General features: G+C 42.3%; 1 protein-coding gene across 2 annotated transcripts in view; it reads right to left on the bottom strand.

Moving 5' to 3' along the window:
* The window catches only part of LOC126252781 (transcriptional regulator ovo-like), a 127,298-nt gene that overhangs the window by 9,019 nt on the left and 94,062 nt on the right, over positions 1 to 24,217 (bottom strand). For both annotated transcript variants that reach the window (XM_049953711.1, XM_049953710.1), the window contains exons 2-3: positions 1,949 to 2,185; positions 1,379 to 1,731 (exon numbers count right to left, since the gene is read on the bottom strand). In XM_049953711.1, coding sequence (XP_049809668.1) covers positions 1,379 to 1,731; positions 1,949 to 2,185 — 590 coding nt within the window. The remainder of the gene's footprint in view (positions 1 to 1,378; positions 1,732 to 1,948; positions 2,186 to 24,217) is intronic.

The raw sequence follows: 24,217 nt of genomic DNA, 5'->3' as shown, positions 1-24,217 counted from the left end.
ACTTCAATTTTAATGTACTGTACTTTGTATATCTGATCTAGAAATGTATTTACACAGAAATGTGCAATAACAGTTACCATGTTTAACAATTCTTGCAATACTTTTATCTATAGCCACTGCAGGAATCAAATCTGCTATTTCACACTTCACCTTTAAGCAGCACTTTTGAAGTGCAGAGTTTCCCCAGTTTTGTTGGCTTTGCTTGACCTAACAAAGCAATGCAGCAGTATGGATTCTGATATGAAAATATAATTCCCATTTGCCAGGAAACTACATTTTACTCCATTACCAAAATATAATGTCATATAGCCATCTGAATTCTTACATTATATGTTATTCCATACTAGCTACAATGCTATAAGAAAAATATTTGTCAATTTAATAACAGTAGTCTAATTATTCCAATTACTTCTCATGTGTGAATTAGCTAAATGTGGCATTTTGCTAGGAAGTAGGGATATAGCAGATGCAGTTCTTTATCTTTGGTGCAGTGCACGTAAGTAGCCAGCTTTAAATTGTTATTTATAGACTCTACATTCCCCACTCAGCTTTCTCTACATCAAAGAAATGTTTTAGGATTTCAGTTTCATCAAGCTTCAAATATCCATGAGCTTTTGGCAGATTTGTTCCAAGCCAATTTTAAGTGGTATGGTCATCACAACTGTTATCACTATCCTCCTATAAACACAATGACAGTTATGGAGACACAAGGTCACAGTAACTAAAAAATTTGACTTAGTGCAGAAAGCTCTTCAGTATGCAGTTCAGGCCCTAAGAACCACAAGGGTTCAAGGCAGAGAGATTAGGTTCTTAGAAACATAGATTTTTGCGAAAAAGAAATTTATAAACATCTCATACTTCCTACAAAAACATGTACCCACTTTAGGTTATGAAATACTAATATTTAAGATTATGTGTATTATGAATATTAATTCACAACATTTCCATGTTACGCTAAGACAACAATGTATTTTGACAGCTGTAAAATTTGTAATTAATGTGAAACTAAAATCACAACATAAAAAAGGTACTATATTCATCACACATGTAAATTACGATCTGTTTCCAACACCTCATTCTTCGTTAGCACCCTTGTGGGCTTGCGGTTCAGATAAAACAGCCGATACAACTCTGACTACAAAGTATTATTACTAACATGCTGCAGACACAAAGTTTTCAACTATAGGTAACAGCTGAGCAGTGCAGAGTAATAAAATTATGGAACTGAGGAATAACAGAACACATAAGAAGGGACTATTTTATTTGTAATTTTACGAGACTCCAAGGCCCTTCAACTATATTGTTCCAAGTCAATTTCTGATGAAAACAAAAAGATGACCTGAGAGATGGAAAATTTTATCACATATGCTCAACTGACCTGGGAGGTATCCTGATCTGTGGCAGACCCGTCTCTCTTCTTGGGCACGTGGTAGTCTATTGGTGCATCCTGCTCAGGGCCTAACTCAGGAGCATTACTGGGAGCAGATGTGGGCGCACGCTGAATGACCGATACGCGCTCGGCGGCAGCCGGTGGTGGTGTCGGGGTGATACCAGCATCTGGTACTGCACCTGCACTAGGAGTGCCAGTACCTGGAGGTGGCGGTGGTGGTGATGACACCGAGTCCTCTGACGGTGGAGCAGAAGGTGGTGGAGGTGGTGGCGGAGCTGTTGCAACACCAGCATATTCCTTGCGTTCGGCACGTGTCAGTACGTGGGCGCGTTGGGTTCCACCTGTTAATAAGAAACAATTTAACCAAATGCTCGAAATTTCATGTTTTATCAGTATTGAAATGATGGTGCACATGTCATTGCAGTGTTGATAGCCAGTTTTTAAAAAGTTACAGTATAAAAAAAAGCATCAACATTTAAATGTGACTAAAGTAAGGAGTATTTATTTGCAGTTTTAGGCAACTTCAGCCCCATCCCCCCAATTAAACTAAGAACGTACCGTTAGCAGAGGTAGTGGATGCCTGCTGCAGGTCTGCACCCAATAGGGACGAGTAGAAGCGGTGTGGTTTGTCGTCACTAGCAGCGTTAGGTTTGGTCGCAGGAGTAGGCGGCCTGGCATCACCGTCACCGGAGCCCACACCTGTGCTGACGCCGACACCCGGTGTCACAGCCCGAGAACCCTCTGGGCCCGGGGAAGAGGACGACTTGCTGTCGCCATCTGCATCGCATTTCCCATCTGCACAGATACGGAGATCCCTGTATTATGTGTGTGTCCCACAGAGCACATACAAAGGCTGCAAAATGCTTGCTGACAACAGTGGCAGGTAACATGAACCACTGCCATAAACATGAATGACGACGGAGTTGTTACATCTGATAAGAAGAAGATCGACACGAAAGTGATGTATGAGGTCAGCATGGATCTTACACAGCACAGTGACAACGAAAACAAATGCGGAAATTGTGGGAAAAACGTGTAACTGTAGAGTAGTTATTGCAAAACCCTCTTGTGAATTAGATGAATGAAAAGTTCTACTTTTACTGCTTTGCAGGTATCGACCTTGAGAAAGCAGAAGGTCGTTGCGGGCAGAGTGAGAGTGAACACAGAAGAGCACACGCCGTTAGCTGTGGGGTGGGGGGTGGGGGCCGGGGGCTGAAGTCTGGCAGCGTCGCAGCTCACCTGTGAAGATGGGAAGACCCGGCTCGGCTGGACTCGGCTACCGTAAAAAAGTGCCCGCCATCCGGGATGCTGGACGCAGTCACACCTGCCCTGCACCCTTCTGGCCCCTAAAAGGCGGTCGCGACTGCCACCGCTACTACATCTGGGAGCGCCTGCTCTTCAACGAAACGTCCCGTCGCTGTGCTACCATTTCTGAGGAACCATGTGGCATGTGGCTTTTAAGAATTTTAACCACTCTGTGGCAAGTAACGTGGAACACTCGTCACTACCAACGTTGATTTGGAAACACGACGGCTGCGCCTCGGTGGCGCCATTTACATAATACTAATTCGAAAACTAATTCTTTTGCGATGGTACTGTTGTATAAAACATTCTGAAACTTCTTACCGCGTCAATTCGGGATAAAACTTCGAGCTTTCAACGGATACCTTCATCGTTTTAGTCAGGAGCAACTGACTGACTGAACAAATGCTGTGGTGGCTTTATCTAGCCCATAGACGGATTCTGGTTGGTCTGTAATGACTTAATGCTACCGCAGATGGTGCGCCACTGCTCCCGCAGTAAATAAACATTGCGACGAATATCTATATCTTCTTCTACATCGAGAGCTCGGTCTATGCACCGCAAAGATTATATTCGCTGCCACGCTTGAAGATGATCTCACACATTCTAATTTCTACAGCGTCTAATTACATACTACCAGTATGTAGAAGCATGGACTAAACTTCTTTTTCGACGAACAGTATTTTGTGTTTGTAAGGCTGTGCTCAGCAAGTGCTGTTTCTTCAGTTCTCTATTTTTAAATATGCTATTGATGTTCTGCGCGGATGGACCGACCGATATAATTGCTTCCGCACTCACAAGGCATGTTATAAATCCCAAGGATCCTAAGACCGAGGCTATCCTTAAGCATCATCTTTATCTTCTTAGGAGGTCGGGAAATTATCTTACACCTCGTCTTCCCAGGGCTCTGCCTATTTTGCTGGATATAGCGCCACAGTAAGGAAGGAATACAATCTTCCGCTCATCCTGTATATTGTCAACATGTTCACGTTTCCTTTTCTTTTGTACCGCAAGCTGACGCACACTGATTTATGTCTTAGCGCTCAGAGTTCTTATCATCCAATCCAAAAAGGAGTAGTCTTCAATACATTGGTACACAGAACAAAAACTGTTACTGACGAGGACCACGAAATTAATCATCTGAAGTACATGTTTCGAATGAACGGCTATGGTGCACATGATACGAAGTCAGTGTTCCCCAAGAAAGTGTTTTTACTGGATCTTATCAGGTATTATGTTTCATCTGACAATGCGTTGCCACGCTGACGAGGAGAACACGGCAAGGGCCTTAACCCGATTTCCCAGAAACTTCACTCAGTGGAAGAGGGGTAAAAATAAGCGAACACGTGTCTCCGCTTATCCGTTCATACTCGGCCGTTCCTGAAAAAACGACGGTCAAAGTTTTCGAGGTAGTGTTCATGCCTTTTACCACTCGATATCCTCAGACGAAAATATGGCACATCAGCGTCGCGACTTCTTAATTTTGCACCCCGTGTTCGACCCCCGGTAACTACTTTTGTTTTTAAAATAACCTTAGAAATCACAGCTAAAACATTTACATAATTTGAACGACAATCAATTTAAAATCAGGTGGTAAAATAGTCTATATTAAAACTGAGAAAGTCTAAATTCACAATAGCTGTTTATTGAATAATCAGCTATTGCGGATTTGGACTTTCACTCAGTTATGATGTAGACTATTTTACCACCTCCGATTTTAAATTTAGGTTCCCTCACATAATGCACTTTTATTTTTGTTTTTCATTTATATACCCACGTCTGTAGAAGAGGGCTACGCGAATGTTTTCCTGTGTATATTGATGTAACGTTGTCCTTATTCGTCCCACTGTAAGTCAGGTGAATTTAGCGTATCTTGCTTCATAATCTGTTTCAAGCCCCTGTTTTCGGAAAAGTGGCCCTTATGCATGGTTTGCCGCGAAATTGTCAACGCGCGAAGTCTTCACCAGTGTCAGTGATGTTTCTTTCCGGAGTGATTTTCATACGAAGAAATGTCACTGTGGAGAAACTGTCTTGGCGTGACGCTCGTGATGGTGGGAATATCTGTGTTTTGAATGTTTCTACGATCGGTATCATCGAAGGCAATGCATCAAATCTACATCTTCATCTACATGTACATGGATACTCTGCAAATCACATTTAAGTGCCTGGCAGAGGGTTCATCGAACCACCTTTACAATTCTCTATTATTCCAGTCTCTTATAGCGCGCGGAAAGAATGAACGCTTATATCTTTCCCTACGAGCTCTAATTTCTCTTACTTTATCGTGGTGATCGTTCCTCCCTATGTAGGTCGGTGTCAACAAAATATTTTCGCATTCGGAGGGGAAAGTTGGTGATTGGAAATTCGTGAGATGATTACGTCACAACGAAAAAAGCCTTTCTTTTAATGATTTCCAGCCCAAATCCTGTATCATTTCTGTGACACTCTCTCCCATATTTCGCGATAATACAAAATGTGCTGCCTTTCTTTGAACTTTTTCGATGTACTCCGTCAGTCCTATCTGGTAAGGATCCCACACCGCGCAGCAGTATTCTAATAGGATGGACAAGCGTAGTGTAGGCAGTCTCCTTAGTGGGTCTGTTCTTTCTGGAGAATAAACATGAGTAAAATGTAAGGAATAATATAAGAACTGATACGAGGATGAATTAAAATATGGGAATTTAAGACGACTGTAACCCCCTCAACATCCCATTAGATACATTCATTATATAATAAATGTGTAACACTTATTGTGAATCCAGTCGTAATGTTACAATTAATATCGCCCAATTTGATATGAAACATTCTTGTAGTAACCTACGGACATGGAAGAAAAATGAAAACAAATAAAATAAATAAAAACAATTGGCTTTCGAAAACGGGGCGCAATATTAAGAAGCGACGATGCTAACCACTGAGCCATCATTTCGTCTGACGATATTGCGCGGTAAACACAGAGTACCTCGAAACCTTTGACCATCGCTTTTTCAGAAATGGACGAGACACGTGTTCGCTTATTTTGACTCTTCTTCCACTGAGCGAAGTCCATGGGAAATCGTGTAGATTAGATTAATACTAGTTACACGGATCATTAATACGATATTTCGTAATGATGTGGAACGAGTCAAATTTTCCAATACATAACATAATTAAGTTAATTGAACAACATAATTTAACGTAACAACTTTTTATAATTTTTGTTTTTTTCTTTTTTTCTTAATTTATATCTAAAAATTCCTCTATGGAGTAGAAGGAGTTGTCATTCAGAAATTCTTTTAATTTCTTCTTAAATACTTGTTGGTTATCTGTCAGACTTTTGATACTATTTGGTAAGTGACCAAAGACTTTAGTGCCAGTATAATTCACCCCTTTCTGTGCCAAAGTTAGATTTAATCTTGAATAGTGAAGATCATCCTTTCTCCTAGTATGGATGATCTTGGGTGGACTCCAGCTATTATTCTGATTACACGCTTTTGTGCAATAAATACTTTATTCCTCAGTGATGAATTACCCCAAAATATGATGCCATATGCAAGCAATGAGTGAAAATAGGCGTAGTAAGCTAATTTACTAAGATGTTTATCACCAAAATTTGCAATGACCCTTATTGCATAAGTAGCTGAACTCTAACGTTTCAGCAGATCATCAATGTGTTTCTTCCTATTTAATCTCTCATCAATGGCCACACCTAAAAATATTGAACATTCTACCTTAGATATATGCTTCTGATTAAGGTCTATATTTATTAATGGCGCCATACCATTTACTGTACGGAACTGTATGTACTGTGTCTTATCAAAATGCAGTGAGAGTCCGTTTACAAGGAACCACTTAGTAATTTTCTGAAAGACATTGACAATTTTATCAGTTAATTCTTGTTTGTCAGGTGTGATTACTATACTTTTATCATCAGCAAAGAGAACTAACTTTGCCTTTTCATGAATATATAATGGCAAGTCATTAATATATATTAAGAACAACAAAGGATCCAAGACCGACCCTTGTGGAACCCCATTCTTGATAGTTCCCCAGTTTGAGGAATGTGCTGATCTTTGCATATTATGAGAACTGCTTATTTCAACTTCCTGCACTCTTCCAGTTAGGTACGAATTAAACCATTTGTGCACTGTCCCACTCATGCCACAATACTTGAGCTTGTCTAGCAGAATTTCATGATTTACACAACCAAAAGCCTTTGAGAGATCACAAAAAATCCCAACGGTGGTGTTCGGTTATTCAGATCATTCAAAATTTGATTCGTGAAAGCATATATGGCATTTTCTGTTGAAAAACCTTTCTGGAAACCAAACTGACATTTTGTTAGTACTTCATTTTTACAGATATGTGAAGCTACTCTTGAATACATTACTTTCTCAAAAATTTTGGATAAAGCTGTTAGAAGGGAGATTGGACGGTAATTGTTGACATCAGATCTATCCCCTTTTTTTATGTGACGGCCCTTGCTGTGTTCTCTTAAGTAGCTCGGATGCCAACTCTGGCGGAGCCCACGAGCTCATTTTATGCAGATGTTTGGTGTGCTGTGAACGCGTAAGAGCGGGCAGAAGGACAGTAGTGTATATTGGGACGCGGTCGAGCACCTTCGGAAGCCACCAAATGGAGCGGAGGCGGTGGCATCCGGCGCCGCTGTAAATGGCCGCCACAGCGCGACCAGCGCCTCGCAAGGCGACGTGACGTCCGCGGACCGCTACGCCGCTTCCGTCGCCTGCGTCTGCACACGAGGTACCAACAACGGCTGGCAGGAGGCTACACAGAATGAACTCAGACTCCGGCAAACTTTCAGAGGTTGTTCAGGGATATTGTCTTAGTACTCTGCTGGAGGAGACCCTTGGTCTATCTTCGTACTCCACAGGCCACCTTACGACATTGGAAGGAGGAGCCTCCTGGTACCACGATTTTACAGCCCCACTTTCCGGTTCAATTTGTACGTAGTGAGTGACAAGAACGACTGCCGGTAACTCTCCGTATGAGCTCCGATTTATGATTTTCTCGTCTCTGTCAAGCCACGAAAAACATGGTGGAGAAAACAGTAAGTTGCTTGACTTCTTTGAACGTACGGGCTCTGAATTTAAGCAGCAAACCTCTTTGGGATGCACAAGGATTATCTTTTAGCGTCTTTCTCAGGAGATTGTTTAGCATTTTCGTAACGCTCTCGCCATTCTTAAATCATCCTGTGACGAAACGCGCCGCTCTTCGTTGGATCTTCTCTATTTCTTCTACGAATCCAAACCGGTAAGGGTTACACTGGTAAACAACATTCACGAACTGGTCTAACGATTATTCAGTAACATTTATTTGGCGAATGAATACCTTCCTTAACGTTCTTCCAATGAATCTCTGTCTGGCATTTGCTTTACCTACGACGACTTAAACCATTTCACTTTAGGTCTTTCTGGATGGTTGCTCCTAGGTATATTAAGGTTGTTTCAGTTTTCAATAATGTACGAGGCGTAATCAGAAAGTAACGGTAATTTTTAATTTCGAGGCCATTAAACATGCGATTCTCAAATTTTTTATCTTGTTCGTGCAAATGTTCCTCATGTGTGTTTGCATTTTCAGCAGTTTTGAATATTTAGTTTCTTTTTGACAGTCGAAAAGGTCGTACGTGTTTGAGTGCTCTGTGAACTACCTTCGAAAAAGATGGATCAAAGAATTGGCATTAAATTTTGCTTGAAAGAGAAAGTGCAGCAGCGCATTCGAAATGTTTACTGGCGATTTTGGCGAATCTATCAGTAACACAGGAGTTTACGAGTGGTATAAACGTTTCGTAGAGGGCCGAGAAGCCGCTGAAAAATACGACGGCCCTGAATGCCCTAGCAGATCACTGCCGACAAGCGGAAAAGTGAATAAAATTGTTCTGGAAAAATCACCAGAGAGGTTGCTACTGATGTCTGCATATCTTTTTGACTGATGCCAAGCATTTTTTTCGGATGTTTTGGGCAGAAACGTGTAGCAGCAACATTTGTTCCAAATTTGTTGAATTTTGACCAAAAACGTCGCGCAGGCATCGCTCAGGAATTGCTGAATGAAGTTGACAATGATTCAAAACTTCTAAAGAAGGCTATAGGAGCTGATGAAATATGGTTATATAGGGTATAACTTCGAAATAAAGGTCCCATCGTCCCGATGGAAGTTGCCTGACAACCCAAGATAGAAAAAACTTACAATTTCGATCGCAACTGATGGTTCTTCTTACTGATTTCTTCAATTACAATGTTAGAGTGTACCAAGAGTTGCTGCCTTACGGTCGTACGGTCAGTAAGGAATACTACCTGGGAATCAAGTGCTTTTAAGTAATACCAAGGAAACCACCAGAATTGTGGCAAAACCACTCGTTGAAATTGCATCACGATCGTTCCCGCTAACACCTAAAATCTTTGTGGTTTTTTGGCAAAAACAAAACCGTTAAGTTTCCCTACCCATCGTTTCCCTGGATATGACCCTCTGATACTTATTTCTGTTCCCGAGGCTGAGAAGAACAATGGAAAGACGTTTTGCTACCTCTGATATGCTAAAAACGGAATCGCTGAAGGAGCTGACCACCACAACGAAAAGCGACTGCCAGGTGTGCTTCCAACAATGGAAACAGCGCTGGCACAGGTGTTTCGTATGTGAGGGGAATTACTTTGAAGGGACAAAGTAGTTGATGAATAAATATTCTTAAAAAAAAAAGCAAGAATTACCGTCGCTTTTAGATCACACCTTTTATATCGCCTCAGCGTAATCGAACAGTGGTATCTTCACGAACGTATACGCAGCACCTTACGTTTATTTACTTGGAGGGTCAATTGTCATTCCGTGCATGATTGTCTATTCTCTGCAAGTCTTCCTGCAACATTTCGCCACCGTCTTCAGGGCTGGGGTCACGCTTCTGTGGAGCCTGTGGCTCTTGCTGGGACAAACGACTTTTCACAGGCAGGCACAAAGAATTTCTTTCGTGTCTACCATGTAGCAAAGCGCGCTGTAGTCCGCAAAACGTGTTGCTTGACAGCTTGAAAAACTGCGACCGGTCACTTTACGGCAATTCATTGTGTGTTTACCACTTTGAGGTTGGTCTGCTGATCTCCAGAGGTCTACCTTAGGTTGGAAGGTGACAGTCAGGTTGCAAGTTAGCGAAGCCAACTGACGTGAAAGCAAGAAACTACTTGAGGTGTCTTGCGCTCCGAAGAAATGTCAACACATTCCATGTCACGAGTGTTACTGTGCACAAGTGTCACGAACTCCGTTCTTCTGGCGTTGCAGGCCCACGGAAATTATCTTCACATCTGCTTATTTCGTCACGTCAAGTACTACTTGTCGAGTACTATCTGCACGGAAATTCTGCACACAGTCGCAAATCTGGTGCGATACTCGCTAAGTTCTCATGTGTTCACTAGACAGCGCGCAGATGAATGGAATGCGTACCGAAAGAGGTTACACGGGATCAAACAGGTCGCCTAGTCTACAGCGTTCCCTGTATCTTACAACTAAACGCTCCGTATATCTTACAAGTAAAGCTACCCAAAGGATAAAATTCGATTTTGATCGGCTTTCAATATGCTATAGTGTAGAGCAAAATAGATTTTTTTACATGTGCCCATACGGTCATTAAGCGGGGTGACACACACTCTTAAAAAAATTTCACTTGAAAAATCTCTCATCGTTGAAACAGTATCAGTCACGAAAAGAGACATCAAATAAAAGCTCTGTCGTTAATGTGCGTTGCAACGGTGCATTCAGACATGTCTAAAGTCTTTTTCGAAATCCCCTATCCTTGGTGCTCAAAATCTAAGTACGTTCAGATTTTACCCTAACAGTTCTGCGCTTCCTCGGTACAGATTTACAGTAATACTACAACAATAATTAAAACAATTTCAAATATAAAATAATTAACTCTGAAAATGTTACAACTTGAAAAAATACGAAAAATGTAAAAAGAAATACAACACAAGACAAGAAGATAAATAAAATTGAAAGGAATGTGAACAGCCTAACAACTGGCGTTGGAAGGACATATCTGGTGCGTGCACAGCGATAGAAAGGTATTTCTACCCGATTTCTGACATGCGTCCGTGGAGTACCACTTCACTATATATGAATGAATTTGGTGTTTACGATGCAACATCTTTTGCTATATGTCAAAAATATTTGCAATTTCGGCAAATCTGAGTGCACTGTTGTATCGTACATTTAAAACAATAGAACTTTTATTTGAATTATTTTTATGTCTGCTACCGTAGCAGCGTGATTCATTCAGAAATATTAAACTAATTTTTTTAAAGGGGGGGGGGGAGCTTTTGCTCTACACAAAAACACATTCAAACCCCATCAAAATGTAAGTGGTAGGCCTATCCTTTGCATGTGTTTACTCGTTAGATAGACAGAGTCGAGTTCCGCGAGATTAAGTGCCCGAGACGACCTCTGAAACGCCAGTCTGTTGGCAGGCAGCTTCCCGCTGCCAAACAAGGACCCAGTGGCGGTCGTGCGGCCGTTCCCAGGTGTCCCCGAGCGTCCTCCGCCGCCTGTGTCCTTGGCACAGTTGAGCAGCCCAGACCTACGCTCCCAGCCAGACTCGGGTTTCTGGTTCACCAAATGTCACCGGCCATCTGAGTCAGTCTTACGTCTTAAGGTTTTAACATAGCGCCTACCTCTTTATTCGGCTGATTGAAAATTATTCTGTTACGTAGCCTGGTACATTATCTGAATTTAAACTGGGTATTTATTACGGAAGACATCTCGGGCGTCACATGAATTGACCAACCACTTAATTACCCTGAACATTAGCTTAAAAATTAGTGAAAAGGCCACAATTCAGGAATGATTAATGGGATCTTAATGTACCTTGATAGTTCTTGATTAATTCTTGGGACTATCAGCTTGGGAAATTCTCTTAAATACACTAATAATTGTAAACTTGTGAGCTGGCTTGGAAGAGCCTCGATAGGAAATTGGATGAAGAGTGGGTGAGTTATTGAACATCAGGAATGCCTTTTACTATACATTTCAGGATTAATTCTTTAGAAGGGAAGCACATGAACGAACGTATATCTAAAGGTTAACCTACAATGGAGTGTTGGTTTGCTGGAAAACGGATTGAATTGCCTACACGAATAACACTATCGTTTGAAATCATGAGTGCCGTGGGAAAGATGGATAACACACACACACACACACACACACACACACACACACACACACACACACACACATTCAAATTGGTATGGAGAGGCTAACCAAAATGGCGTTCGCTTTAACAAAAAATTATTCCCAAATTTACAAAAAAATTACGTGAGACTGCAATTGAGAGCAATGAATAGGACCTACCGTCCTGTGGAAAATTCTTCCAAAAGGTAGGAGCCACCTAAAAATCTCTAGTAACCACGTGGCTACCACCACAAAGAAAAATCCGTAAAATAAAAATTAAGAAAGATCACAGAATTAAACAGAGTACGAGAATTTATTGGAGTAAGCAAACTGCTTCACTTGCAAGCAATAGAATACTGAAGCACAATATCACAAACAAAGCACGTGGTGAAGGCTACCAACCCCGAACAAAGAAAACTCACTCAAATCAGCACAAAACACAATGGATTTTTATTAATATTACTACTGAATGTTCCTATTCAGTTACATGATTTATTCAGAAATCTAGTCATACTCAGAGCCACGTGACCTCATGTTCCACAGTCCCAAATTTAAAGAGCACAAAAGAAACACTATTAATACGAAAAATCGCGTAATTATTCTCAATTCCTGCCTACGCAAGGTATCCCGAGTTATTCTATAATAGCTGAGAGCTACTAAGAAATGAATTAAGGACTCAGTTAACCTGCAACTTGCACATTCACAAAACTACAGCACTATGGATTAAGCTACTACGTGTTACCTCTTCCAGGACTACCAGCGCAGTGATACAGTTCGCTACTCACTCACACTGACTGGCTACTGCGGACTGGCTACTGCGGACCCGCCGGACCGCAACCCGACGCACAAACAATAGGCACTTTCTACCTGTGCCAACTTAACAAAAGCGACGGATCATCGCTCGCCGGTGTATCTCTGACCCAGAAGAATTCGTCTTTGCTGTATACAAAAGTTGGCTAAGCTGTTCCTACATCAGAGAATCTCAAGTCCAAAGACACATGGACACTACAGCTTCCAAGCATATAATAGGAGGGATGCAGGAAGGAAAGCAAATGGAGACATGTATGATGGTTTTCTGTATCAAATGAAACTCTTAATATGTATATAGATGATGTGGAAAATGATTTAGCTATGAGATACAATTCACATATGGTAATCTGGTATTGAAATATTGCTATAACTGCGTGGCTGCCAGATATAGCAACCAGCTGATCGTCTCAGTTTGAATTTATGGGAGCACCGACACGTAAGTGGTGATCAGAAATGTAAAAGTGGATATCAACCTTGAAATTCAATGACGTGAATTTTACAGTAACGCTTCAGCGTCTGGTTACGTATCTGAACATTTATATACCATCATTTATATACCATCATTTATATACCATCATTTATATACCATCATTTATATACCATCATTTATATACCATCATTTATATACCATCATTTATATACCATAACGTTTTGTTGCGCGGGCTCAAATATTGTTTTGTAGCAAGTGACTACAGAATACTTGCTATGATACTGGCATAGTTACACTAGTATTCCTGCGTGTGAAATAAAAGTCCTCGGCACACTATGCCCTCAGTGAGCGAGGCAGGGATCTTCTAGGACTTCCGACGTAAATTTGTAAGTAATGTGTGTGACTCATTGCTATATAGAAAGACGGATCAGTAACTATTTCTTCATATATTCAACCCTCTCTCTCGTATTCCTATCACACTCCCGAACACAAGTACGCTGAAGACAAAATATTAAAACGTTGTCTCAGTGTAAATAGCATGCTACTGTAGACAAAGCAACGAAATGACTGAGCAGATTGTCCCTCACAGATATAGAACAAAAACTGACAATCTTTTACACGTGGCAGCACTTCGGAAGTGTAGCTTTATTAGCAGGTAAATTGATACCGAAAATGTAAACCGTTTAAATTACAGCAATTGTTAAAAAGGCAGGAATTAAATAAGTTACTTGCGTGTCTGAGGGCAATTCCAATAATCATTAAGTGATCACGTCAAAATTTCATTTTCCACACTTGCCAATATCGTACAAAATTTTGCTACTAATTCTGAAATTTGTTTATTAGTAGAGACCCTCATCCTCTATAAATGGAACTGAACTTTTTGAAATATCTGGTTTCGTGTAATTGTGTTATGGTTCCATCTGAAAGTCACGAAAACAACAGTATAATATAAAATTCAGTTGTAGATATTCTAAGGTATTTCATTAAGTTAACAGTGATAAGCTGTTGAAACTTAAGACAGCGATCGATCTACCATACGATACTTATTGCTTCAGACAATGTAAATACTTTAATCGAAAGAGAACAAGACATAACGCTAAAACAATTTTTTCATGCCTCTTCTTTCTAAATAGCTGGTGCGTTTCACTAACTTGCAGATTATTTTGCTCTGTGTCCATGCGAGCGCGAGAAACGTCAATTTTAAATATAGCCATTTAGTTGATACATCAGCGGAGACAAAAGGGAGATATCGTTCAGGCTTAGTTATTTTCTTTAGAATTTGTCTTACAGAGGTTTCGTAGCTTTCGTTAATAGAGTACTATAAATTTCATTGGGGTTGACCTTACAGTCTTACATACGTCCGAAGTACAGCAGATCGCAAGACGTAATGCGTTTTTTAAGGACCTGAGTAAGTGACGAGCTCTGGAAACAGACATTCGTCACTAGTGAGGTGCGTGGAGGACGAACAACAGGGAGGTATCCCGTTCGGAGTTCGGGGAGCTTTCGACACTTGCTCCGTGGACTGCAGTCAGCAAACATGTGTTTCCATGGGTGGCGGGCTGGCCCGGCGTTCTCACGACAGCCACTTGTTTGTCGCAACCACAAGGATACAGCTGCTTCACCCTTGCTGGTGCTGTGTCAAACTTCTGAACATCGTAGCCAAAACAGGGGGCCCAGGGCTTGCCAGAGTGCACAACACCAGTTGAAAGACGGCTGCGTGAAGAATCAGTTTGACATTTACCGATTACCGATTTCCCAGGGAGAGCGTTTGCAGAGCACACTAGACGTTGTAAAACCTTGGGGATGGGGGGGGGGGGGGGGCGGCGAGAAATAGATGGATATATTCTGCGGCCAGTCTCACATTTTGCTACTGCCGTAAGAGAACAATGTGTTATTTGACAAATTTTGTCGTTAGATTTTTGAAGTTCGGTTTCAGCAAAAACCGGTACTCGATAATTTGCGAGTTAAATAATTAAGACTTGTCAATTATTTAGAATTTCATTACAGTGGACCCTAGCAAAAATGAAAATGGTATATCGCTTAAGTTATACACACTTTCATAGACTGCACAGAATAGTAAACTGGACAAGAATGAAATTCTTTATTTTCGAAGCCAAGCATGTCTGAACTACGGTCATACTGTAGCCGACAGATCAGAAACTTACCTAACTGACGCCAAGGAACAGACGAGTTGTATAGATCTAATAGGTCAACATGAAAAGAACACTTGGTGCAGGTGATAGCTTCGAATCCTCAAGGGAAAGTAGTACAAAGACTATAGCAAACAAAACCCTCGTTCGACCAATACTTTGATACTGCTCGTCAGTGAGAGATCCGGAAGAAATGAGACTGATGGAGGAAACAGAGAAAATCCAAAGAGGAGCAGCGCGTTTCGTTACAGGTTCGATATTAGAAAGTGTCACGGAAATGCTGAGCTAACGCAAGTGACAAATGCTGCAAGAGATGGTCCGCATCACGATGTTTTTTACTGTTAGAAGTTCCGTGAGCGTAGGAAGAGTAAATCAACATGGTTTCCTCGTGTGTGTGTGTGTGTGTGTGTGTGTGTGTGTGTGTGTGTGTGTGTGTACTGGAAGAGGAAAAAAGATTGAGTGAGAGTGGTAAAGAAACTACCCTCCGCCACAGACCACGGTAGCTGGCGGGGTGTATAGATTGATTCAGAAAAGGTCGAGGAAAGGTCCATTGACTCCTGTACCCGAATTAAGTAATTTGCCCCTCAAGTAGAAGAGTGCATACATGTAATGTATTTGGATAGACGAGTCTTCTGCGCTTTGGAGAAGACTAAGGCGAGCAAGAGTTTTCATTATCGTCCTACCTGTGTTTGAATCGGCTCTCCCTAACATTTACATTTTTATAAGTAAATGGTTCAAATGGCTCTGAGCACTATGGGACTTAACAACTGAGATCATCAGTCCCCTGGAACTTAGAACTACTTAAACGTAACTAACCTAAGGACATCACACACATCCATGCCTAAGGCGGGATTGGAGCCTGCGACCGTAGCGGTCGCGCGGTTCCAGACTGAAGCGCCTAGAACCGCTCGGCCACCACGGCCGGCTTTTTATAAGCAACTTAGAGCACAAATGTTCTTGCAATCGGCTTAATTGTGAAGACTGGTTCCGTACCAGAACAGGACAAGAAACTCAGAAGTATTAATCCAGAACAGAATTGTTGAATGGGTACATGATGAAATGCTCAAAGCTTGAAAACACCTTTAGAATAGTACTTTCAGTTGAAGCTCGTTCTGATGTATTTTCTTTCCTTTAAACAATTTGTCGTTGTCGCCCTGTAAAAGTATTATTAAGATAATTTAACATTTACAAAAATTCGTAATAAAATGTTGTAGTACTATTTAGCTTATTATTGGTCGCCGTCTCATCATGGATTAGTTTTTTTTTTTTTTTGCGGGAACTGAACACAGAAAACGCGAATGATGCTGTAAGATTATAGTAGCGCATATTGGCTTTGCGGAGTTCATGTCAGCCGTTTGTTGGAACCGGGAACTTTCCAACTGGCTAACGTGGCCGGACCTAGCAAAGTGCTGAAATTTCTAACTGTATTAGCTGCGGCACCGAAATATCAAACAAATACACTCCTAGAAAGTAAATTCAACGAAATGCCTGAACGTCCGAGAAAGATGTGCGAATGCTTGTGATAGTGTGGAACCAACGGCGTTTCTTCGAATGTGTCCTATGCCGAGGAAAAAACTGCCGTATTTCCGGAAAAACAAAACCATTGCAACTATTCCGTCACCTTTGGAGTGTTTAATGTCCATACCTTAGGAAGATCAGATGTAACAAAAATTTCCCTTTTGCACGGTGATTAAGTGGCAGTCTCTGGGCGCGCCAAAGCTTTGCAGTCTCCTAGCGCGGCACACGAATGGTGCACTAGGGCTGGAGAACCTCTGACGAGAGGGAAGGGTGCAGGGTTGATTCTACCTGCTAGCTCCACCCCCCCCCCCCCCCCGCCCCCCACACCGTGGCTTTGAATGGCAGACGCGCGACAGGTCTGCTCCATCTCAGCCTCACTTGTTAGGGAGTGCTCGAGGCCATTGTGGAGTTGCTGCGGGTTTCCCCCGCGGGACTGGGGCAGGGTCTGTCCAGAGAGAGAGAGAGAGAGAGAGAGAGAGAGAGAGAGAGAGAGAGAGAGAGAGAACTCCACGCGGGAAGGCTCCATCCAAGTTCTATCGCTTAAAAAATTGGTCAATAGTTTTCTACTTCTTGTCAAATATTACCTTTATTCTAACAACCGAGATATACTAGAGGAATATGAACAATCCTTCAAACATTCTTCCGTAGTGTCTTACGTACCAAGTGGAGTGATAAAATATGTTTCACTACTGTGAAAAATACATACGGGTTATTGTTAGTGCTACCGATTCAATCATGGCGTAGCTTGATTGCCCAAGGGTAAAGGAGGATAAAATTTATGCTCTATGCGATACGCTACCTTTGAACTCACAATGAGCTACACTTGGCTAGACATGTTGAAAGTTTACATACCGGTAGCGTTTTCCACATTTAGTGATTGAAATAATAAGGGAAGAATACGTTCTATATCCACTTCTGTCCTTAGCCAACAGGCCAGTTGTGCTAAGTCCCACACTTTTCTTGGTCGAAGCAGTAGGCACGTATATTATCAGTGGTGCACTTTATCATGTGGCTCATTTTTTTGACAGAATACTGCAGTGTAATCGTACCTACAAAAGCGAAGACTAACGAAATTCATAGGAATGATCTTAAGTCTTGCACCTCTCCATGCGCAGTGGGTCTATGAGCAGGCTGCTGGAAAAGTGTGCGGATATTTCAGATTGTGGTCCATGTGATCTTGAGCCGAGGAGACACATTGCGCACGTTACCAGGGAGACCGGAGAGGCCTTGAAAATGTGAATTCCTAATCTAGTGATATGTCCGCAGCTCGTGGTCGTGTGGTAGCGTTCTCGCTTCCCACGCCCGGGTTCCCGGGTTCGATTCCCGGCGGGGTCAGGGATTTTCTCTGCCTCGTGATGACTGGGTGTTGTGTGATGTCCTTAGGTTAGTTAGGTTTAAGTAGTTCTAAGTTCCAGGGGACTGATGACCATAGATGTTAAGTCCCATAGTACTCAGAGTCATTTGAGCTATTTGAATCTAGTGATATGCGAGTTCTACAGCCTATTGATGCTAGGATTATTTATGCCATTTAATGCGACAGTATTGTAACACGCACACACGCACACCTCTTCTTAATAAAAGAGTAGTATGAGCAATGAGGCATTATCTCCTAAAGGCACTTGAATCTGTCACTTTCATTAAATATATGAACTAAGAGAGCGGAGAGTAAAGTGGAACGGCCACAAAACAATCGCAAGAAAGACAGATGCCAGCCTGCTTCATCGGAAGAATTCATGTGAAGCATAGTCCACCCACGGAATATGTAGCTTGCAGAACCCTCATTCCATCAGTAGTGTAATACTGCTCATTACTTTGGGAGTAGTACCAGAAAGTACTGATAGGATGAAAATGTACATGACCTTTCGTGCTTAATAAACATGCAACAAAATTTCTTCTACGTCCAGTAGTGGACGTTGCAAGAGAGGCGTTTGGCATCAGTGTCTTTTGCTGTTAAAGCTGTTATGGTACATTTCTAGAAGACACTTAATACGTTGTTTCCTGCTCCCTGAAAGACTAAGGAGATAAAACTGTACCGAGCTTACAGAGATGCTTTCTTTCCGCGCACCATTCGCGTGAGGGACAAAGTGGGAAGCGGCAGTGGTAAATTAAAGTACCCTCCGCCACACGCCATGAGGCAGATTGTGAAGCAAGGCTGTAGGTGTAAAGGGCCAGTCCTAGCGAACCTCTGCAGCGGAGGCGGCAACAAGTGGGCTTACCACAGCTTCGCGCTACTTGCATCGGAATCTGCGCTGAGCAGCGGTCCACCCGGAAGCAGTGGTCCCCCGTGTTGCCAACAGGGTGGCTTTGGTTTTCGGCGTAAACACCCTTTGTGGGGGGGGGGGGGGGGGGTTCGCTGCCAAATCTGCAAAGCTCCCCCGCAAGGTCGGGGCGGACAGGACGAGCTTCTGACGCCGACCACCCGCAAATCACTCCGGCCAGAGCCCACAGGGGGCTCCACTTATGATTGGCACGATGCACTGTTCAATATACAGTTGCGTTTAACGCAGTGTTCAGGCCGACGAATCTCTGACAACACATTTATTTAACAAACATTATGCTTTCCCCTTCGTAGGAAATATGAACCAGCTGATCAAAGACGTTGTAAAGTGGCTGGGGTTACAATTCAAGCAGTAACTGAAATGCAGGCCTTTATATTTTTCTCACAGCCAAAATTGTCAGGTGTGAATATTACCTTTTAAGGTAAAGCTGTCATCAACTCTAAGGTGTGTTCGAACACTACAGTGCTGTACTGTGAATTTTCCATTGGAGGTGGTATACCATTTCTATCTATCTTTGAACTGACTGCCTCTGACAGACAGGGAGACCTACAGTTTGACGTGTACTTCAAACCATGATGCAACTCGGCATTTTTCACACCACGAAAAATTATCAAGGATGAAATAAATCATAAATGGAAAAAAATTATGACTGACCGGGGATTCTTATTCGACGACCACTGAGCAACGCTACTTACCTGAAATCCGCAAATATATGCGCAATTTACTGCTGACAAGCCAGACAATTAAGCAACCTACCTATCGCTCCGAATTTCCAATTTAATTGCTTAGCAGTCTTCAAAAGCTAGAAGCAATTTTGAAGAAAGACGAAGTTGAAGTATCTGCTTTGTGCGCATCCGACAACAGTAGACTGAGTAACCTTACGCAACTTGTTGATGTGTAATGAAAGTCTTTGTAACTTGACAAAGAGACAAAAGATTTGCAAGAACGTCAGTCAAATATAGAAGTCAGCATTCTGTGAAACCCATTATTTGCAATTTAGAACCCTTTGCCAACTATAAGTAAGCTTAATATCACGTCACCAATCAAAATGGTGCTCGTTACTAGAGTTTTCAAGTTTACCAGAAACTAATCAACATTTCTACACTACCCGATACGGTATCATCTTATTGTTATAGGGGATACTGCTGGGACGCCAAAGACTAAAACAATAACTCTAGAACAGTGAAAGGGAGTCTTCATACCAAAGTATGACTACGATCATTAGAGAAATCTGTCAGTTGATTTATGATACAGTAGACGTCTTCCAAGCTGATGATGCTATTTAATGCTGTAAATCGTCTGTTAAATTAGTAACAATGTTATGTGTAATATTTCTGGCGTTACAGCCATCATATTCAGTTACAAGAAGCTCTTCTTAGAGCAGTTGAGAAACCCGCAGTGGCAAGATGACGTGATGTGGTGCTGGTACCGGTGACAGATGGTTTATTCGGTACGGTTACCGTGAGAAAGATCGCCTTAATTGAGATCCTTCTCCGCGATTGGCTACTGTGTTCCCAAGTAGCGCGAAAATGATAAATGTCATTAATATTAGAAAAAGTAAACAATGAATTTACTTGCCTTTTATATAAAAGCATCTCTCAGTAGTAGGCGATCATTCCATTATTTGAGAAGTGTTAATTACCAGAAGAATAATAAACAGTTGCTAAACGAAGATAGAAACGAGGCACTCCGGAGGTCTTTGCACCTCTCATAACTTGCATGGCGGGAAAAATGGTGCGGCTAGAGTTCGGTCGACAGTTTATGATCACAGTCATGTTGCCTATCGCGGTCCGTATTGGTTAACAACTTAATTAGCAACGTAACTAAGAACTGATTTCGTAGTAATTACACGAACACGCAGTTCATAATTTTGTTTATTCTCCCCGAAAGTGTGAAGAATGGAAATTATTTGTTATTCATAAACCGGACTGCAATTGTGCAGTTTATCGTATTCTGTTAAGGCGAGTGGCATTCCGTTTAAACAAACTAATTCAAAATTTAATTCTTTATACAATACCAGTTGTGTACGAAATCTCAGTGTGAAAGAGATCAGTGTCAAGTCATCTGTGTTAACAGAGGATGTATGAAGGAAGAAAATTCTCGAGGGAACGGATTCATCACACACACTTAAATCCTTTTCATTTAACTCTCTCACTTGCCATGTATGGTCACTAATATTTTTATCTAATAATACCTTTCTTATGCAGAGTCTGGGGAGTTGCTGATAGAATGTTCGCGATAGCACGTCAAGTAATATCTAAATGTCGGAAGATCTTACTGACTGACAATAGACCATACAAAGCAGTAAAAGAGCTGCCTGTATTTGTGGTACTTCATTTGACTAGATGATGAGAAATCTGATTAGACACGCGATCTAGAATTTCAGTGTGAAGTTGTCGTTCTGTCGCCGGCCGCGGTGGTCTCGCGGTTCTAGGCGCGCAGTCAGGAACCGTGCGACTGCTACGGTCGCAGGTTCGAATCCTGCCTCGGGCATGGATGTGTGTGATGTCCTTAGGTTAGTTAGGTTTAAGTAGTTCTAAGTTCTAGGGGACTAATGACCACAGCAGTTGAGTCCCATAGTGCTCAGAGCCATTTGAACCATTTTTTTTTTTTTTTGTCGTTCTGTCGTGGCGCCGTCTGTTGTGAAACTTCGTTGGGTACGGTGAACTAATAATTTACCGTTCCTGATCTAAGTGTCATTGTTCTCATATTGAACCTCCATCACTACATTCATTATGGACCACCAATGATTTGTCGAAGGAACATCGCAAGATGTTCAAGTAAAGAAAAATAGGTTGGGGCGTCGAACTAAAAATGTCATTTTGGCGATAAATTGTTCCGTTATTTTTATAGGAACAACACACAGCAAAGACTCTACTACCTCCGAAGATTATTTAATTCAAAGACCTTAAAAAGAGGGTTATAGCGTATACGATGCCGTACAGTGAGATCCGACAGGGATGTGTGAGGCTGATTACGATGTGGACTTCCCCCACGTCACCGTCAACCTGGTGGCATGTGATACGCCGGGACTAGTGGATTGCAGACGCGGGCTAAGGCATTGCGCCAGGTTCCACATTGTCGGCAGCTGGCGGCCCTCCAGCATCGCCAGAGCTGGCTTGGCGAATCGTCCCACGGCGGGATCCAGCTGCGCCCCGAGGAAGCGCCGCCGTTCCCACGGTCTGCGGGGGCGGCGGTGGAGACGGAGGCACCTGGCGGCCTCAAAGGGTCGCCGCCAGGTGGACTGCGACACGGCAGTCCCAACGTCCCAGCTGTTTGAGGGTCCTACAGATACCACCGACACACTGCACCTAGCTAGGTCCAGGTACTCTCCTAGGAGGAGGTGGTCCCGTGTCTACTAAATGCGCACTCCAACAAGACACGGCGAAGTGGCTGATGGGAGTAGCTGTATCGACAAACATGTCATAACCTCGATTGGTATTTATTTATTTATTCTAGAAAGGTTGCAACGCGAGGTGACTGTGGCGAAATGCGGGAAACCCTACCGACGAACAGTGATTGGTGCAGGGAATAGCTAGTATACCCAGAATGTACAGAAGTGCGGCCCATATTGGCGAAGATGCCTGTTACTGTTCTACTACGTTAATGGCAATAAACCACTGGGAATAGCGGCAACCACAGTAAATCTTGTAGTAAACGCCCAAGAGCGCATAATGTGGATTGGACGCACAAAGCTAATCATAGAAGATATAGATGGCAGGTTGAAATTCATTGGAAGAAAATTAAGGAAACTTAATCCACAGGAGGAGGGCTTACAAAACAATTTTAAGACCAAGTCCTTAATATCGTTCATCATTCTGCACCCTTACCCGGCTGGATTGAGTGTGTGAAAAAATCTACGAAGAGCGACGTGTTTCGAAATAAGATCGTTCGCTCAGCACGAGAACATTGCAGAGATACTAAACGAACTCTGGCGACATACGCTACAAAGTAGGCATTGTGCGTCTTGGAGAGGTTGCTGCAAAAATTTCAAGATCGTACTTTCCTAGAAGTATTATTTCTTCCCCAATATGTCTCGCGAGATGCCCCTGAGGAGAAAAATCACAGAGATTGGAGTTCATAAGATGGTTTATCGACGGTTATTCTTGCCACTCCTTTCTTGTCATTAACAATGTGTGTTAGCTCGCGGACGACACAGTGTTCAGTGCGTTTGCGTCTACGAAGCAGAAGCGACTCTGTAAGGAAAATCACTGAAACACAGTGCTATGTGTAGTTGAATTTCAATCGCTATCACTTATTTCTACGTAGACGCAGTAAACTATTTGACTGCTTATAGCAACCGGAATGCATTCATAAGCGATCAACATGTTTCAATTCCCATCAGCTCAGCACCTCCCATTAGCCATCCTCAAGAGTATTCTTTGAGTGCGCATGTGCTTTTAGTTATGCTACGTGGAGTATACTGGGATTTAAATAAATATACGAAAACGAATACGGAGACTTTAACCCTGCTTTCGCCGAGTACGATAATGTGTTACGAGTTAATTATTCCTGCGGGTCCCATGCCAGCGTTGAAAATTTCAGAACTAGTATATGTAATAGATAATTCGACTCAAATAACGTATTCTATTGATAAATGTATTAACAGATCACAGTTATTGTGTCGGTCTTTAACGAACTAGGAAACACAATGATTAAAGCTGAAAGGAACTTTAGCGCTTTGTCGTGCCGTCGAGCTCAGATTGGACAAGGATGGTGCAGTAAAGAGGCAGCAGAGATTTTGAAAGAACCACGACTGAAGTGATTTATGATGGTTGATTTTGGGGAGGGCACCAAATTGCGAGGTCATCGGACTGGAGAAAGATGGGGAAAGAAGTCGGTCGTGCACTTTAAAAGGAACCATCCCGGCATTTCTCTGAAGCTATTTAGGGAAATAACGGAAAACCAAAGTCAGGATGGCCGGACGCGGGTCTGAACAGTCGTCCTCCCGCTTGTAAGTCGAGTGTGCTAACCACTGCGCCACCCCGCTCGGTGTGATTCAGGAAAAAGGCATAAAATGTAAGTGAGAGTAAATGCACTAAGACCACCTCTCCCAGTTACCCGAGCTCTAACCCGATATTTCTAGAATGAAGTTTTCACTCTACAGCGGAGTGTGCGCTGATATGAAACTTCCTGGCAGATTAAAACTGTGTGTCAGACCGAGACTCGAACTCGGTACCTTCGCCTTTCGCGGGCA

The sequence above is a fragment of the Schistocerca nitens genome, chromosome 4 (assembly GCF_023898315.1).
Source record: "Schistocerca nitens isolate TAMUIC-IGC-003100 chromosome 4, iqSchNite1.1, whole genome shotgun sequence".
NCBI lineage: Eukaryota > Metazoa > Arthropoda > Insecta > Orthoptera > Acrididae > Schistocerca > Schistocerca nitens.
Note: the sequence above shows the minus strand (reverse complement) of the source record. Positions and strands in the feature narration are given on the sequence as shown.